This window comes from Blennius ocellaris (assembly GCF_963422515.1).
Source record: "Blennius ocellaris genome assembly, chromosome: 20".
NCBI classification, from domain to species: Eukaryota; Metazoa; Chordata; class Actinopteri; order Blenniiformes; family Blenniidae; genus Blennius; species Blennius ocellaris.
The window spans coordinates 13512792-13532115 of NC_137669.1; the positions used below are offsets into that span (position 1 = coordinate 13512792).

General features: G+C 41.9%; 1 protein-coding gene across 1 annotated transcript in view; it reads right to left on the reverse strand.

Moving 5' to 3' along the window:
- pard6gb (par-6 family cell polarity regulator gamma b) overlaps positions 1 to 14733 on the reverse strand; it is a 33422-nt gene extending 18689 nt beyond the window's left edge. The window contains exons 1-2 of the mRNA XM_080515478.1: positions 14463 to 14733; positions 8773 to 8995 (exon numbers count right to left, since the gene is read on the reverse strand). Of these exons, the coding sequence (XP_080371604.1) occupies positions 8773 to 8995; positions 14463 to 14534 (295 nt within the window). The 5' untranslated portion in view covers positions 14535 to 14733. The remainder of the gene's footprint in view (positions 1 to 8772; positions 8996 to 14462) is intronic.
- Between the last annotated feature and the right edge of the window lie 4591 nt (positions 14734 to 19324).

Genomic DNA, 19324 nt, shown 5'->3' on the forward strand with positions numbered 1-19324 from the left:
ACACAAACACCAATATAGTTTTGACAAACAACAACTCTTCAAAGTTTAATTAAAACACAAGGTCCCCACCTCCCAGCGCTCAAGAACAAAGAGAAGCTGTGTGTGTGTGTTGGTTTGTTTCAGAGTAAAGCAAGACTACACTAAAAAGGATTCAAGGTTTTAACCAATTTTACAGATGCATCGAAAAGGTATATATATTTTTTTATACTTTTTGAATACTGTGTTCTTGACATTCATGAAATATAAAAGAATATAAAGAATATAGCTAAAAATGAATACATAAACTACATCCAAAATGAACAGACGATTCACAGGTTTAGTGATATAATGGTATTGTATCCACACTTTGTGACAAATGTCTGTACGTCAAACATCAAATTGAACTTTTAGAGTGTGAGGGAACAATGTTCGAATCCCAGTTGTAGTACGACGGGCACCGGATGTAAAATACTAACCAAGTGAAAGTTGCAATGAGTTGCAACAGCAACCTCTGCAAAAACGAAGCTGCCAAATAGACACAAACAATTATTCAAAAAAGTAATTGTGTCAAGGTCTCTTGGTTTTAGTTGTCATTTTACATGAAGGTTAAATATCTTGTGCCAACCTGCTTAAACATCTGATGATAAAGATTAAGTAGACATAACATTTTAAATGAATTAACCTTAAGCTGACTTAATTAAAGAAATCTCCACACTATTCAGATTTCCTTTAATATACCACTAAAGTTAGTACATCCAGGCTTCTAGGTATTTTAAGATTAATCACTTTTTGCAGTACACCAGCTTGTAATTAGCATACAGTGACTAATTTCACAGTCACTCAACACACCCACACCACAGATGTAATGAAACAAGAGCACGCGCATCGTCACTGCATAGTCACTGAGGGTCTGTGTCTGTGCATCCTCCTGCATTTCTATCATACCCATCTATATCGTTCTGTGCCAGCTGAGCTGACATGGTGTGCAAGTCCTCCGAGCTGTGGCCTCCAGCGGCCGAGCAGTCGGGAGCACAAAGGGAGGCAGCCTCCAGTCAGACGGGGCCTGCTGGCGCTCCGTCCTGCTCCTGGCAGGAAGCGAGCATCTCCATCACTCTTAACTGTGGCTGCCATTGTCTGAAGACACGCAGAGCAAAAGGCCACACACAGGTTTTATTGAGAAGCCCACACACACTACCTAAAAGGGTTTTATGACACAGAAAATTTTCCCAGTAGAGACGGGGCTTTATTTTCGCACAGGGTACAGATGCGTTCGGAGACACTTGCGCCAGTTTCCGACAGCCCTTCAACTCGTCTGGGATGAAAGGTGGTACAGTTTCCCAGGGTGCTGCCCTCCCCGAGTGCGACCCAGATGTGTCATCAAAGTATCTATTTAAAGCTCACACAAAGCCCAAATAAAAGCCTTTTTGTCTCGCACAACTTTTGTTCTCGTCACTGCTGCCTGCCTGGGCTTCCCCGTGTCTCCAGTAAATTCCCGACGTCTGCTGGCTCGGACGTTGGGACGTTGAGAGCCAGGCCACAGAACGGAGGTGGGCTTAACCTGCCTGCTCGCTTACTCCTCCCAGCCTGTCCGTCCGTCTGTCTTACCGTCAGGCTGACTCCCCTCTGTCTGCAGTGGTTTCCCCCTCCGTGCCCTTGACAATTAAAAGAACACGGATCGGGTCTTGTAGCAACCTAAAACTAAATTCCTCAACGCATACCAAGATGATCAGATGGATCGGGAGACGCTTTCTGTTGCCATCAGTCTGGAATGAGCTGCACACTTTCACTGCTCTTGGGACAAGAGAACATAAAAGGGAGGGGGATGGAACAAAAAAGTAAAAGTATAAAAAAAAAAAAAGAAGGTTGGAAAACAACCGCTTTATTGCCAACTGCTGTCTCCTTCAAAGACCAGTGGGTAGTGCCTCCAGTTGTTGTTTCATAGCGTTCCCTTTCACTTACCAGGTCCTTCATTGCGTCGCCTGAGGCCGCTCTATATGGTACCAAGCACAAAGAGCAGAACAACAGACCACACTCATACTCGCTCTTCATGACTGCGCAAATGGAGTCACAAAAGCATATGAAAGCAGAACAACAATGCCCTGCCTTTTATGTGACCAAAAATAGACCGACTGGTATGAGGACAAGAATGCTTCATGTTCGTCATGGCATTTGATTGCAGGGCCAGAATGCATGTGTTTAATCCGTCTATTAAAACAACATCAAAAACACAACCAAGCAAGAGAAACAAATTGGGGGGAAAAAGGCTGCACTTTGGCACAAAAAATGACAGTTATCAATACTGATCAGGAAATGTATCGTAATCCAGAGCCAGGTGGCTAAATCTGCTTAGTGAGGCCTGACCGGGATAAAGCGCCGATGCTAATTACCGAGGTAGCTCCTGCAGCGACCATGACTGAGCCCTGGCATGTTGACACATCTGTCTCATCTCGCGCGAGGGCATGTGGACAAAAGTACACACAACACACATGCACGTGTTCTCACAATCCTTTTTGGCTACAGCGTGAGAGTGGCCAGATGTGCTAACATATCTCTGCAGTTGGACACGACAACAGAAACAGCGTGTGTTACCCTGCGCTGAAAACACACTGTTTTCACATAATGGACATGCAGTACAGACATGCATATGGAACTGGGACGAAATAAATAAATTAATTGGATGTAACAAAGATAAATGCAAACTCACATCAGTTCATGTGGAAAAGTTTTAAAAACACTCCCTTTCTCCATTTAACAGCAGGTTTAAAACCCAGTGACACTCTGGTTTCACTCCACAGGAGAAGGTTGAGGTTATTTTGTGACTGGAAATCATTTATAGGTGTGGATGTTACTGGGTTAGATCGTCTGCCTTTGCCCACAGTCAACAAAGACCCTAAACTGGATGAAGCTGTGCTTCTCCATATATATATATATATATGCACTCATTAAAGCTGCACAATACAGCTTTAATACACCATCATCCTAATATCCACAAGTCAAATATATAAATTGCAAAAGGCTGTTGGAACAGAAAGCACGTGGAGGGAGAGACTAGTGAGCGCTGCGATGTCTCGAAAGGGTGGATATGAGTGAGGGAAATGTGGTTAATGAGGAACACATGTTTAAGAGGAACAGCCTGTTATTTGTATGCACCTGCAATTAAGTATGTCATTTATTGCAACCATATAATCATCGCAGCAGTCAGCAACATTATCGCTCGTTGATTGTATTATCAATATTGTCCAGCCTTATTGCTTGTGATGTAAAATGGGACAAAATGCACTGATGGCATTTGTGAAATAGGAGCTCATAAAACTTCAATCACTCAGTAATGGCACATCAGATTAAGCAGGTTGTGTCTTGAGATTGAGTGTGGGGTCCCAGGTTGGATTTCCAGTTACAGCAGGAATCATATCTGGTGTAAAAATTAACCAATTCTACAGCGCAAGTTGCAATAAGGTGTAGTTTTGGTAGTTCCCCCTTCAGAATACCAATCCATTCACTAACAAATGTCTGTTTTTTTCCCTACATTAATTATATATATATATATATATATATACCAACATGCAGACGGTAACAATCATGGGGTGTTTACTTAAGGACTGGAATAAATCTCCAGTGCTGTTGCGGCTGGTTAGATCAGTTAATGCTAAAGCTTACAGGGTGAGAAACAGCCGTTCTCCAAGTGTTTCATTGACAAATGCAACAAGCACACATATACCTTACTAATTATAAATATGTTAATTTCATATTAGTAATAAGTTACTGGCACATTATCACCAAATATAGTGGAATTAAGGGAATATGTTACTTTACAATAATTATTTTTAACACTAATTAATTAGAGCTAACTTGTTTTAAATGAACACTTGTTTTCCATTTATGGATGTCAGCAGTTTGTGATGAAAAAAAAAAAAGTAGTAGGTTATCGCGATGACTAAAGAAAACTCGACTTTGACTTTTCATTCACCTAACAGACTGTGTTATTTTTCCCACTGCCATTACCATGACTGGAAGTCAATAACAAAGCCTGTCTGGCTTTTCTTCCTCACGGCATTTCTGCTTTAGCTGTAGCAAAAGGAAAAAAGAAAAGCAGAGAGTCGACACATAAATATATTCTCTTTGATCTGCAAACAACTGTGCTGTCCAAGCTCTTGCGAAACGGGACCAGTCGGGATGTCTTTCACAGCTCAGCTTCAGCACATCACAGTGGCTGCTGTGCTTTTTTTATTTCGTGCTGCCGCACCACATTTCTCTTTAGCTTGGCCGATGTTGGGATCTGACCCCAGTTTTCACAGGTGCGGACAGCTGCCGGGTTTCTGGAGCTGCCGCTGGCACTCGGCATTCTGGATACGAAACCACGCAGACACGACCCCGCGTTACCTCTCCGCTCTATTTATTTAAACTTTTAGCCCTTCGACAAACAGGGGTCTCCTCTTTGTTGAAAGTTTAGTCTGTGTGCAGGCCACTGGCACTGTCTGTAAAAACAGTCGAGATTTCTCGCCTCAAAAAAAAAAAAATCACCATTGAAACGCAGGAATGTGTTTTGCTTGGATGCGAACTTTCTGTCCACTTTAGTCAATTACAGGTACATAATAGATGTAATTTGAACTTTTTTTCCCCCCTCAACCAACGTGCACAAAAAGTCCATCTTAAGATTAGTAGTTATTGCCAAGGAGTGGAAAACATAAAAGCAACTCAAGGTTCACATTTTGCAAGCACTCTTGAGTTTTTCAGCACATCAACAGTCCCGGCGCTCCCTTTTTGGAACATCCACGTCCAAATTTTCGACTAAATTTAAATTGAGACAATTAAAGCATTGGTACTTCAGCAGCCATGGTCCCCTCCTCTACAAGCCCTGAAAAAGTGCACGTGACCCCGGTTCAACGCTGATCAATCAATCATGAGCCGACTACACATGACTTGGCCACTACAATCACACCCCCACTCATTTGACCAGACAGAGTCCACCTCCACATACAGAGCTGCTCTTTCACCACAAATCTTTTGATGCGTCCCATTTTTTTCCTCCCCCTTCCTATTCTTCCTGCATGAGAAGTGTCCCAGTACAAAACTTTGCTCACTTTAGCCCCCCCCCCCATGAATTTGCTTTTGAAATCTTTGCTATTGCTAAATAAAATCCAAACTAAGAGTGGTTGTGCAAATAATTGAATGATCTCATACTTAGTGACATAAAATGGAACATTATACACAGTCATGAACACAATAATATTGAAATATATGGGCAGAAACACTCACTTATTGCACATTTTGACAGTTTTACAGTCACAATATCTAAATAAATCCACCCCGTCGTAAGAGGACTAAGAAACATTCAATATTCAATGCGAGCAAACAGGCTCCTGAGAAGAAGACAAATCCTGAAATCTCCACATCAAACACTGTGCAAACACCGTCAGGATGACTGCAGCGACGAGGGAAACAATGGTTAGTTAAAAACATAAATAAGTGCGGTTGCTCAAAAATGGGAGGCATCGTTGCAGCTCCAATCTCACGGTTTCCCTTCATCTTGAGCATGCAATGTTACAAGAACAGTGATTCACATATCCAACAACCACATGTCACTTCTTGACTGAAGTACCCTGGAATCGTCGACACTGACAGGCCGCTGCGAACAGACCACAAAATGTAAACCTGCACTCTCAAGGAGAAGGACATTGTGAAGACGAGCCGCCATCAGGCCCCACAGGCAGTAACGGGTACCTTCAAGCAGGGCTATCGTTTGCGTCGCCACAAAAACGACGGCGTGTGCGCGAGTGATTTCACCGACAATGGATTTCCAAGCCTGGAAGGGGAGTGTCGGGTAGATAAAAGACACACACAGACATTGTCGCACTTACTGTTACAATGAAAGAGCAACACACACGCGGGACGACTCACAGAGAGTTTCCTAATCTCAGAATGCAGGGGAGGTTCCGGTGTCGGAGAAAAGCGTGTTATCTTGAGTCAAGCAGGTCCAGTAAAAGCAATCGTAGCTTCATCTTCAGGCTTCTGGTGCATCACTGGACCATGTAGGTGGAATTGTTTTTTTCCGTCCCAATAGCGTTTCATGAAACTTCTCAGATGTTAGGTTTGTTGTTTTTTTCCCCCTCTGTCAGTCAGTTTTGTCTTTAATGAAATTCTTTGAATTCTCACCGTGTCCTGACTGAGATACATTGTTCGCAAAGTGTCAAAATATATTGGCCGTTTCGGGCAAAAGATGAGGGATCGTGATGGCGTCTTTCATCGTGGCTTAACATAAACAGTCTGCAGTGGGAAAGTGAGAGGAGCTCACAGATGATCGAAATCGCGGCCGTGCGACCACAGACAACAGCGGAAATTTCCCAACTGGCGTCTCGTTTCACGGACAGCTGGTTGCTGCCAACAACCAATAGAAAAGCAGCAGAGGATGATGCTATGATGAACTAGACTAAAATAGTTTGTGGATTATCAATGAGGTACAATTCTCGACCACAACCACATTCTCCATTTACTTCCATTTCCCCGACTAGAACAATGGTTCAATTCTCTGTTCGCTCCATTCATTTATTTCCTCAAGACACTAGTGACCCACGCAGATGTACAAGATTAGTTCAGCTATTTTTATGTATTAAGTTACAATTCCAGCGACATCATGCAGTCAAACTTATCATCATATCATAAACTTAACAAAAACACCTCAACCACTTTTACACAAGCTGGAAGGATCTTTTAAATGTCCTAGTTTCTAAATAAAAACTACAAAAGCTTTTTCTTTTCACATCTACCCGAGAGCCCACTCGAGCCGAAGTTCTACATTGGCTCAGTGATGTGACCGTGTGGTGAGTCACACTGTTTTAATACATGCGTAAAGCCTCGTGTTTCATCTGGGGTGGTCTGCTGACGGGAGGGGAAGACACAACATGTCACCGCTGGTACCGGCTGACACAGTCACTATCACACACACTTTGTCAGTGCCCGTGCCACACTGTGTGCAGGACTCTCCTCTGGCCCCAGACATGAGGTACTCACACGGTTACACACACACGCACACACACAATGTCTTTGTGCAGCAACTAACAATAGACTTGCAGAGAGGCTTAGGATGCTCGGACCGCTCCAGCATCAGTCACAACAGTGCACATTCCTCTGAACCACATCACCATGTCAGCGCCGTGTTTACGCCACCACAACGCTAAATAAGCCCCCTTCCAACAGCGCGAGAAACCAATCCGTCCGTCAGCAGAGATCACTATGTCCTTGTGGCGTTTTAGGGGATTTCTCTTGTATTAGGCATTCTGAAGCGGGGTAGGGGGGGAGGGAGAGAAGGAAAGGGAGGAGGGTCAGGTTCACGCCTCACCCCAGGAGAGGTGGCAAAAACACAAACATTCAAATACAAGAGGGAATAATCAGCAAATTTTAAACAAGTGAGGAAGTAATACGTCTGCGCATAATCTCTTTCTTCCAGGTGGGAAACATCTCAAAGCAAACTGAATCAGCTGAACTTGATCAGTTATGATGTTGCTAAATCAAACAAAGAAGCATCAAAGTACTGTAAGTCTTTCTTGATGGGTAAAGAAATTGAAAAGCAAAATAACCCCCCAAAAAACTCATCAAAATGAATCACCTTTGTTTGAATGTTTGTCAAACTGTAGAAAGATTTTAGTACAGACTCCAGAAAATAATTGAAGAATGTATATAAAACAGCAGCAAACTATTTTGCCGTGGTACTTTCCACATCTGTCCATGTGAATGCACACAATATGCACAGAAACAGACGTATCACATGACTGCTCTCAGCTCTGAGCAGCTGTGGGAACAAACCCCAAAGACAAATGATGGCTTAAATCCAATGCATACCATTGCATAAGAGTAGGTCGGATGAAGTATTTTAATTAGCAACCTTCACGTTGAACGTACGCATTCCCAGCAGATGTCTTATCTACGCTGGTTTGGTGTACTGGACTGTAACTCACATGAGCTTATGAGGCCTCCGAACCCAGTTTTCCAGAATATCTGCAGCAAGTTTGTTCAATGCAATGCGGATGGTTTTTGTACCGGAGCCACTGGAGGGACAATTAAAGCAATGCCCTTGAGTGTACATGTTCATTACGCAGACCGAGCGAAGGACATTCCAAGACGGATTGAGGGTATGAATAGATGTGAATGGTGATGGATTCATTTGTATGCTGGCTGGCTGGTTGGCTGGCAGGCAGTCAAGACCCACTTCAGACGTGGGATCAGAGGCAGAGATGGAGAGAGAGGGGGGGGGGGGGGCAGCTAGGACTTGGTTTTGAGTCTACGGTGGTGTTGCTTGTGAACAAACACACACAAACGGAGAGGGAGCCCAGTAAGGAGCCTCTTTTTTCATGCAGATCTTTTGTCTCTCAGTAATGTCTGGTATGCTGGGATACAGGCTTTGCTCAATGACCTGATTTCTATGGGCCTGCAGAGGCACCAGCCTGTGTGCATGCATGTGTGTGTGTGTGTGTGCGTGTGTGTGTGTTTATGTGCGTTCATCTGCCTGCGAGCCTTTCCTCTGGATAAGGCACAGGACTTAGCAAGGCAGACAGACACAGACTGAGACTGATCCAGCCACTGAGGGGACAGGAAACACACATACACACAATTTTGCGTGAAGTAAACAAAAAAGCCTCGGGACGAACAGAATTGAACGTGGAAATATCCTGTAGAGAAGAAGCTAGCGAACGAAATAGAGTTCAATAGGATATTTGAAAAAAGAATAGCAGTTCACTTAAACTGATAAGTTTTAAGAATGTGATTGTAGAGAAAAAAGTGCTTCATCTACGAGCTTACCTTGTTTCTGTATGAAGATCCTGAGAAGCGGATGAGCCGTGGACACCGCCTTGCAGAAGTTGTCGTCATTATTGATGGGCAGGAGGTCGCCGTGGATGTCGGCGTAACCGATCATCACCTCCATGTTGGCGATGCGGTGAATGTGCAATATGAGTTTGTAGAACTCCTCAAACTTGCCAGGTTTGATCCGGTCCACTGCAAACCGGCGAAACTCTGCCCCATACTGAAAGAGCAAAAAACAACAACAAAGAAAAACAAAGAAGAGGGCATTAAAGGACGAGTCAGAGAGGCATCTGAACAGGAAAAGGAAAACCAGGATGTGACTGACACACAAAATGAGCAGGGAAGTCCGCTGAGTGTGCGGTCATGACATTTAGTAGCCCTTTCAGAAGGTAAACACACATTGAGAGGACTTGATAGATAAGAGACTGGCATGTTTCTGGAATGGATCAAAAAGGGTACAGTATTTGGTGCCAAGGAGTCAAATAATGATTATACCTTAAAAGTTGCTGCGTAAACTTTAGTTAAAGTCATCGACGTTCCTGGGTGACGAATCACTGTCGTGCCAGTCGATTCTTCTGCTGAATCTCAGTGTTTCAACTGATTCTAATGACACATGAGCTCCAGCCCGTTTCCTCATACTGATGCTTTGACAGCTGTCTTCTAATGCTAATTATATTACTGTAAACACTTGCAAACTGGCCGGTGCACATTGTTTTGGGCTAAACATTAATCTGGGCTAATTTTAGGTGGCTAGATAGTGCTAATCATGTAGGCTGCTCCAAACGCTTCACTATTCCTTTCAGTGATTTTCTTGCAGGGTGAAACTTTATACCAACAGAACATCAGAAGAGTGTCTTCATTTTATGTCAATCAACGTTAAACAACAATATTCAATGCTCTGCCTTACAGACCTCTGTGATCACTCATTTTAGCTGGGATTTTAAGAGCTATTTCCATCATTATGAATTCCAAGATCCTGCTTATGTTTGGAATCAGATTGTGGGACTTGTGGCAAATTACAAGTCCTTGCTGATGTATATGTACAGGAATAGCAATATTGAAAGAAAAGTGTTTTCAGTTAAATGTTGAACTGGTTGAAATTGGGTGATTAAAGCCAAAGCAAAAAACTGTCAATGAGCACAGCACATCTCTGTAAATACTCCAATAAGACCCCACATGCAGATTGAAAGTGTATCAATGTCTTGTCTGCGTATTAAATGGCTTGTTGAATCTATTCAACAAACATTTTATTCTGTTTGAACCCAGACCAATGGGTGATTTTCTTTGGCTTGCTTTTTTTAGCCAGAGTGCAATAAATGATACCTTGTCTTATAACAACACCGTTTTATCAGAGTTTTTAAACTTTGTACTCAGAAAAAGGCTGTTTATCATGAATATTGTAAAAAATCTCAATTGATGAAACCCGAAAGTTGCATTTTCTAAAGTCTCAGATGAACCATTATTTTTGTTATTTACCAACAATCCAGTGTCAAAACAATAAGTCTTCTTTTCAAAGTGTTGAGTTACACTTTACAACTTGGGTGGCGCTGGAAGTCATTGTAAACGCAAATTGTAGGTGCACATCTCCAGCAAACAAACAACGGGAAGTGGAAGACGGCCTGCAGCACAATAGAAGAATCCAGGTTGATGAGTCAGTTTTCTGTATATAAATATATATATATATATAAATGACAGCGGCAGGCAGCCCAGCCTCCCACCCGCTGTTTGAGCACAAGAAAGCAGACTTGAACAATTGAGCTTCAGGTTTCCAGGCTAAACCGCCGGAGAAAACATGGCTGAGGGTCACGGTGGGGTCGTCATGTGACTCGCAGACAAAATACGCAAGACACAACAGAGGCACGACAGCGCCGCTCAACAAACCCGCATCAAGAGACGAAGGCGGCAACAACCGGTGTTTGAATCAGAGCGGTAATTTGTAGACTAAGGTGCCGTTTGTCACTGTAATCATCAGCTCACAGTCGAGGGAGGCCGACAGCAGAGGAGAGGAGAGAGGATCGCGGAGCAGCGGGAGGAGGGAGACAAAAGTTGCTGACGAAGTAGCGGCAGCACACCGCCAGGGAGGAGAGAAGAAGAGCGGGGGATACATTAACCAGCTCTGTAATTAGAAGATGACATATGAATTTAGGAGGAGGCGTGCTCGAAGACCACGGGGATGCCAGGAGGGTGTAATTTGCTGCCAGGTTCACTGACGGCAGTGGAGGCGCACCGACACGGAGCGCCGGCATTTAACATGGATTCCAGTGATTCACACTCAAACCTACGTCGGAACATGACAGAATAAGTTGACAAACGGGTTTCCCAGAGTTCAGGAGATGTCGTTACCGTCAAGGAAAGCGAAACTAAGACACAAACTATAATTACCTTCTGGGAGACATTTGACTTCTAAAATAATAATTACACCTCTGACTATCGGTAGGTTCGGTTGTTGCTCCTTTTTTTTTTTTTTTTTTTTTTTTAATGTCCTCTTGGCACTATACTTGGAAATCTGAACAGTCTTTCTTCACAAGCAGAATCCAGCCCTCAACGAAGAAGCAAGTCGAAACACGATGTGATTAATCACGAGCCTCAATACAAACCCCAGACCTAAGAATATACCACGACAAACGTGACATCACTTGTCCTTCTGGCATATTAGAGCCAAGTGATGTCTAACAGGCCGCAACACGTCCAGAGACTCTTAACTGACTCTGGAGAAAAATGAGGATCACCGACTTCTGTTTAGCTTCCCCTGCCCGAGACTCTCAAGTACAATCACAACTCACAAAAAACACGCAAGTAAACCAGATCGGAGGACTCAGAAATTGTGGCCGTGAGGACGTTTTCAAAAAGGTATATAAACAGCCAGACAAACAGCTGCAATGGTGAAGGAGCGAGTGAGGGAAAAAAAAGTCCACCAAGGTCCCCGTCACCCCTTCCAGGTCTCAGATAAGAGCTTGAAGTGAGTGAAAGCAGCTCCTGGCCGAGGCTCCGCCACAGGCAGCCAGACACCTCCAGTGTTATCCCTGATAAGCTTATCACTGGAACAGTTTCCCCTGAGAAACCCAACGTGAACCAGTGAGAACCGGGCAAACAGCATCAATCACACACTCACAACTTCAGCAAATTCACAGGGAAATCTGACAAATAAAGATTGTAATTTGAGGAATGTTGTGCACAAGTTTTGATGTGACTGTGGTTTATTATGGTGTTTGGAAAGGCCAGGTCTTCCTTGCAAAAGAAGATCCGGATCTAAATGAGACTTTATTTCTAAATATTAGTGGAATAAACATACATTTCTTGAAATATGACACAGCGGAGAATAAAATCTGAATACATTTGTTGTTTATGGGAACATAAACATTCAGATATCCTATTCAATTATTCACTCAAGAGGATAGAGTGAAACATATGGTTTGACCAATGACGTGCGGTCTTTAATCCTGATGATGTAAACCAATATGTTTGATTGATATTACAATTACAATCCCCCCCCCCCCCCCCCCCCCCCCCATCTGTTGACACTTCAATTCCCCATATGATCCCGTTTACAGGTTAAATGTTATTGGGGGGAAAACTTTGAATTACCAATAGTTCCTTGGATGGCAGCCGTCTCCATTGGTGTGTAGGTGTATGTGTGTGTGAGCCGAAGGTGATTAAAAAATTTTTTTATTTGTATGAAGTCATGCTGAAAAAAAAAGAAGAAAATGTATACATTTCCTCCAAAATGATGTGTGTTTGTGTAGCGAGCGACACGCTGACATGATGGGTTCACAATTCTTTTCAATAGTTTTTTCTAGTATTTCAAACATGTCTAAAGTGCCAAACATATTCTATACATGGACATTTGCGTTCCCAATGATCTGATTAGTTATCGTCCATCAAACTATTTAGAAGTCTTCAGATATGCTTTTGCTTCAGTCAGGTGAAACTAAAAGGATTCCCACCACTCATCCTCCCTTCCAATGATCAGTTTTCCTTAATGCGCTTCCTGATTCAATCCGTCACCGCCGTGTCGAGCCGCTCGTCTTCAGTTTCGACAAAATCGATTGTGATGAAAGCCGAGACGGGAGGAACAGAATGTTAAAACTCCTGAACTTGACGTAATGATCAGCGATGAGTTATGCCTGATCCAAAAGAGGAAACATGTGACTCTGCGTCGCGGTGAGTCACCTCTCGCAGTGACGTGATGGCACAGGTAAACCTGCTTGATCCGACCACGCAGCTCCTGAAGCAATAGGCCATCCCACCCACCAACAGGATCAGTGCACTACTCCTCTGTGTGTGCGTGTGTGTGTTAAAGGTGAATAGATAAACGCAGACGGTTGTTGGTGCTGAGACATTTAGGATGTGCAATCACATATCTTGTTGTTTTAAGTGTTACGGGATTCTTCTCTTCTTCCTCGTTGGTGAAAAGAAAAAAAGAGGCTCTAAACTAAGTCTTCCTCTTGATGTTATCACTGAAACTGGCGTCGGCTCTGAAAGTGAAAAGACCTCCGGATTAAGTACGTTTCCTCAACACTCGCCCATCCCTATTGGTCTTTGAATGCATTAAACAGAGACACACCACATGTATACAAATACTGCCTCACTTAATGATCTAATTCTAATCTAATCCCCCCCCCCCCCCCCCCCCCCCCATTGATTCATAGGCAATAAATGGTTGGCATTGGTGGCCTGGTGGGTGAACCAGGAAGGCACCAGGTTCAAAACCCTTAACTGGCAGGAGATCTTGGTGGGCAAAGTGAAAGCCACTGCCCAGCCTCCACCACATCCTTAAACTGAGATACCACTTGTGGGCCCTTGAGCAAGGCACCTAAAAATCCCGTCAAGAGAAGTTTTATGCATGTAAGAGAAGTAGTAGTATATGCAGGATCTTCTGCTTCTCCAAAAAGAAGCAGGATTAGTCTCGTGCTAGACTATGTTTCACTTTAGCTGTGGAAACAGTTACACTAATGGTTTTTTGTAATAAAGCATATTTTAATCGCTTTTTTTGTATCTTCAACACAAAGTATTCAGCTAAAAAAAATGGGTCTGTTAAGCTAATGAATAGTTTTTTCAACAAAAAAAATTACATTTTATGGTGAGCAAGGCTTTAAAACTATCAAGTGAACGTGTGAGTTCAGCTTCATTACAAATATCTATATGTTATTAGTTCAGCTGTTAGGATTTCCACCACATTAACATAAACATCAAGTCAACAAAAGTTTCGTGAAGAGGATTTTACTTTAAGCAATTGCAAAATTGAGCGTTTGTCTTGTGTAATGCTTCATTAAAAAAAAAAAAAAAGTTTTTGGTTGGATTATTTTGTGTTGCTTAAATTGATGGTTTAATTTATGCAGCAGGATGAAACTAAGCACGTTAATGTAACAACATACGGGAAACATCCGATTGAAAAGAGATGGAAGTATAAGAGGGTCCATTTGAAGTACATTGCATGGAAGCGGTTTCCCTCCACTGCTCCGTGACAGGGAAAGAGCCAAATCAGCACAATTTTTATGATCGGAGGTGGAAAAGAAAAGAAAAATCACTGAAAATCAGCGATCACTTGATGGTTTCTGACGTGGAGTCCTGATCGGGACCCAACGTGCCTGGTTTTAGGTTCGATCACTCCCGTCACGAGAGAGAGAGAATCGACCATGTGAACGTTGATTTTCTCCTGCTTCATATTTCCATCCAGCTCCACTCACCTTGCTTTTCACTTCCACCGCGTTACAGTCCGCGTTTCTCAGTGGCTGCGATCTGTTAAAGCTCCGATTCATTTTTGTTTTGTTTTGTTGCAGTTTAATAGTAAACAAACAACAAAACAAAACAGGGAGAAAAAAAAAATAAAGAAAAAAGTTTCGCCGCCTTTGGCCGCAGAGAAACGGACTGTGGTGCTTCTGCTGCAGCAGCTCCCGGGTTTCTGCTCCCAAATCCTTCTTGCTTCGACTCTCCGGGAGAAGTTCGCCTTATTTTTTTTCTTCCTCCGAGTCTGTTTCTCCTCCTGGACTTTGTTTCAGTGTGCCGCTCCAGACGTGATGCGGGATCGAGGGGGGGGATAAGGAGTGAGCCGCTCGGTGACTTGGGGAGTGAGTTTAAGTTTTGAAATGACATCAGCCCTCCTAAAAAATGGGATCCTGTGATACCTTCAAGGACCGCTCGTAATTCCCAAACTCCTGATCTTGTGTGTTGCACACGGGTTAATTATCAAGTAAACATCATATAGCGTTGTCTTTACTTGTTTTTGTCGTAGGTGTGGGTGTACGTTATTTATTTTATTTGAATTTCATGGTAATTTGAGTAGATAGATAGATAGATAGATAGATAGATAGATAGATAGATAGATTAATTTGTGTGCCACCTGTTTGAAACAAACTTTTTTAATTGAATTCAATATATACCCCCCTCTCTTTCACAAAATATATTTGAATGCTGCCATGCTACCTCTTTTATATTGTGATTTTAGCCGTCTGGTCATTTCATATACGTATTATTATTATTGTAGACTAAGGTGCCGTATAATTATTATTATTATTAGTATCATTATTATTATTATTATTATTATTATTATTATTATTATTATTATTAATAATAATAATAATAATAATAATAATAATAATAATAATAATAATAATAATAATAATAATAATAATAATAATAATGCCCCCGTCCAGAATGGAAATTAGAATGGGGTGGACTGGCTGGATAACCCTTTGACGTATGTTACTTTCAAAGCAGTGTTAATAATTCCGATGTCCCTTAAAGGCATCACGGCGCGCACAGGACCTCCCACGCACCAGGGGACGCATGTCCACAATTTTCAAAGGTAAGAAGACAACATACACAAGATATACTGATATTCACGTAAGAGGCAATTTTATTTGATATATTCAGGCTGAAGAGAGCCATTGGGATGTTGTGCTCTTGGGCTTGGGGTTTTATTCACCATAAAATGATCGATGACACATGGCCATAAATAACCATGATCTCAATAGGAAATAGTTGTGATCGGTGTTTTGTTGTTGTTGTTGTTGTTGAAAACTGAGCCTTATTTATATACACATGACGCTTAATAACGCTCCCGATAACCTATGTGTTGTCTCTAATGTTGTGAAAACTAAATCTTTTTCACACACCTGCTAGGTGTGTTTTCAAACAGTTTCGAAAGTCATCGTGATCATAAAATAACTTTAGTGGCTGGAAGCGGTGTTGAAATGCTTGTGATATATGTCTCCTAATAGTTTTGTGACCATCAGCGGAGCTTCGGAGTCCAGCAGGGATCTTCTCCTCGGTAAGCATCAGTTCCCTTTCAACACACTGTAACCTGCTCTCACAGTGTCACACCCAGCTGATGAGGCAAAGCCATCATCACCGGGCCTAATGACTTTTCCTCATTCCTGTCCTGCTTTACAACATTCCTCTGGGCTCCTCAAGCCGCCTGTGTCCAACAGCTGCGGACTGACCCCCCCAGTGTAGCTGAAAGTGTTGTACGTTTACTCACCACAGGAATGTGTTGACTTGTCTGATCACTGCTCAGGCACTACAAATATGGCCCCTTGCAAAAGTAGACACACTGAAGTAGCTTTTTATCCCCATTGCTTCACGTGTTTTTAAATCCGTAGGACAACACCCAATTGTTTAAGAAGGAAATCTCAATTCAAATCTGGACACATTACCACTGTGTACCGCAACAAACACAGATTATATCTACAATATTATTAACTGAATGACACTGTCAGCTCCATTGATGCCGATATTCAGCTAAACAGTTGGTGATTTATGGTGACTAATTATCCAGATAGAATTCATAGTCAACGTTATATAATAATGACGTGTTTCTTTGTTCTTTCAGTCAAATACATCATATCGAAACCACACTTACCTTGGATTTGAGCTGCTTTCGTCATGGCCAACCTTCCCTTGTGCTTTGACAGTTACAAATATTGCAGGACAAACAAACTCAAATATAATACAATAATGGAACCACCATCATTTCTTAATCTTATACAATTTTAATCAAAATGTAGTAGTGTATGTTTAACTTCAGCTTGATTGTATTTTAACACGAGATTTAAAAACAAAAAAACAAAAACTCCAACCTACAATATAGTCAAGACCACTGATAATCATTATTTTCAAGGGAAAATATTGTTTTTCAATGGCAAGTGTAAGATAAGTAAAGGTAAATCATTACATATGTGTCAACCGACATTTTAATGCAGAAATTCTGCTAAATCGAGGACAATGGACGTGATTTAATCTTACACTGAAAAGACAGTCTTCACAAATAGATGAATCATAAGGCTTTTCATATAAATGTTCCATCCAGCTTCAAACCATATAGAAATATGTTGATACCATAGGAGTGAATAACGTATATTGTTTGAGTGGGATGGTCGAGTAATTCCACATCTGACCAGCAGAGGTCACCACACACCAACATACGACATAGATGACCCAGGACCAGAAGTCCGCTGCAAAGAGCTGACACAACAATTACAAAGCATTTATTTTGCCCAGTTCATCTTAAATATGTCTCGTCATATGTGACTAAGATGAAACTTTAATATGACAAATAATCAAGGGTGAGTTCTTAAAATCAGTTTAGATATGTTTTTGCATGATTCTGATTGAATTATAGTATAACGACCAGGTGTCTTTCCCACACAACGAAATGTCAAAGATAATAATTGTATAGTTCACCAAAGGCTGTTTGGTTATAAAACATTATAGTTTTTTTTCTCAGTTATTTAGAATGACATAAAGTCTCATTGACATTTTGAGCATTTTTAGCTGCAAAGTAAAAACACTGAATTCAATAAAACCCCCCCAAAATATTAGGATTAAAAAAACTTTTTTAGTTTAATCTGTTTAAATTATATCAAACTTTGACAGTTTTGTTTAATTTCATTGCCTTTCTTTAGTATGCATGAAAATTAAATCCCCATCAGGAACATTTTATAAAATGATATTTCCATTTAAAAAATGGATGAATAAACTCACCCAAGGTGAGATCGAGGGACAAGAATAAGAAAAGCTAATAGTTTATTTCATATAAATGCAAAATATCACTCGTTCATTCTATTTTTTGACAGACAGCTGCTGAAGAGGGTGAGCACATGATTGCTTTTTCTGCTGCAGAATTAAAACCAAACATCATGATCTGAAGAGTGGTTTAATATTTAAATCCTTTCATATGCATTATGAATGCCCTCACAGAGCGTCGGCATAACGGGGAAGAAAGAAAATCAAACGGAGTAAAGGATGGAAAAACAAATGAGTAAAAGGCAGGATGAAAAAGGAGGAAGACTTCAGGAGCGAAGGAAGGTTGAAAAAAACAGAACTCCTTTGTGAATCACTGCTCTCAGTCGGGAACTCTGGTTTTGTGTAATGAGAAGCACAGCAGACAGTCACTTTATACTCAGGACTCATGGTGGTGTGTGGTTTTAATCCAGGGAAATATGTCTGAATTGAGGTGGTCCTCTGGTGGTAATGTGAGCAGAGACGATTACAGTGAGATGAAGAGATACTCCCGGTAATCCATCCTCTGTGTGGAGACAAAAAAGAAAAAAGAAAACCTGCCCAAAAAAAAACATCCGGAGCTGGTTACAGGAGGGTATTTAGACGGCAGGAGTGCCAGCCGAGAGCAAGCCAGAGAAAACCAGCAGAGAGGCCTCTGATTCAACCCTCCGCTCAGTTCTGCTCCACTCACTCTCTGATTAAAGAGAAATGAGGACACACACACACACACACACACGCACACACACACACACACACACACACACACACACACACACACACACACACACACACACACACACACACACACACACCCAACATACATTAACATTGATTTCCTGCTGAGTCACACTGAAGCCCTAACTCGTTCTTGCTCTAAATCATACCATAACGTTGAGTAAGGTTGACTTCCTTCGAGATTGGTTTCCTGATCAAGACTTCCATTTCTGTTCCCACAGGGTCATGAGTCCTCATCAGTGGACGAGAATACACTCGCGTTGAGTTTTCAATGCATGGACTTACATTAAAGTTGTGGCGAATTACTCTAAACTCACCCATAACTACAACTTTACTAACCTGATAGCTTGATTAACTGGATAGAAAATTAAGAATGAAAATGTGACCGCGAGCCTGGAGAACCGCTCATTTCTCGTGTTACTGTTACATTTGACCAAGTAGACTAAACATTGCATTTTGCGGGACTGTGTTGAGATGTTGGTTTTCCAGCTTTGGTCGGTAGATTCACACTCATTTGCACGTTCAAAGCAGCTGAGAGACCCAAGAATACAATACAGATGTTGTACAATGTATGATTTTGGATATCCCAGTTAAAAGACGAGCGAGATGATATGTGTAGAGGTGGAAATAATCTTCATGACCGCTGTCTCACTTCACCACACTGTGGTCACTGCTACCAGCTTCAATACCGACCACCAATAAAAACCAGTAGAAATAGAGCAGAAGAATCAGACCACCATCAGAGTGACACCAGCAACAGTAGTTTGAAGATTCCCGGGGAGGTAAAATGTGGGTGTAGCAGGTACTAAACTGT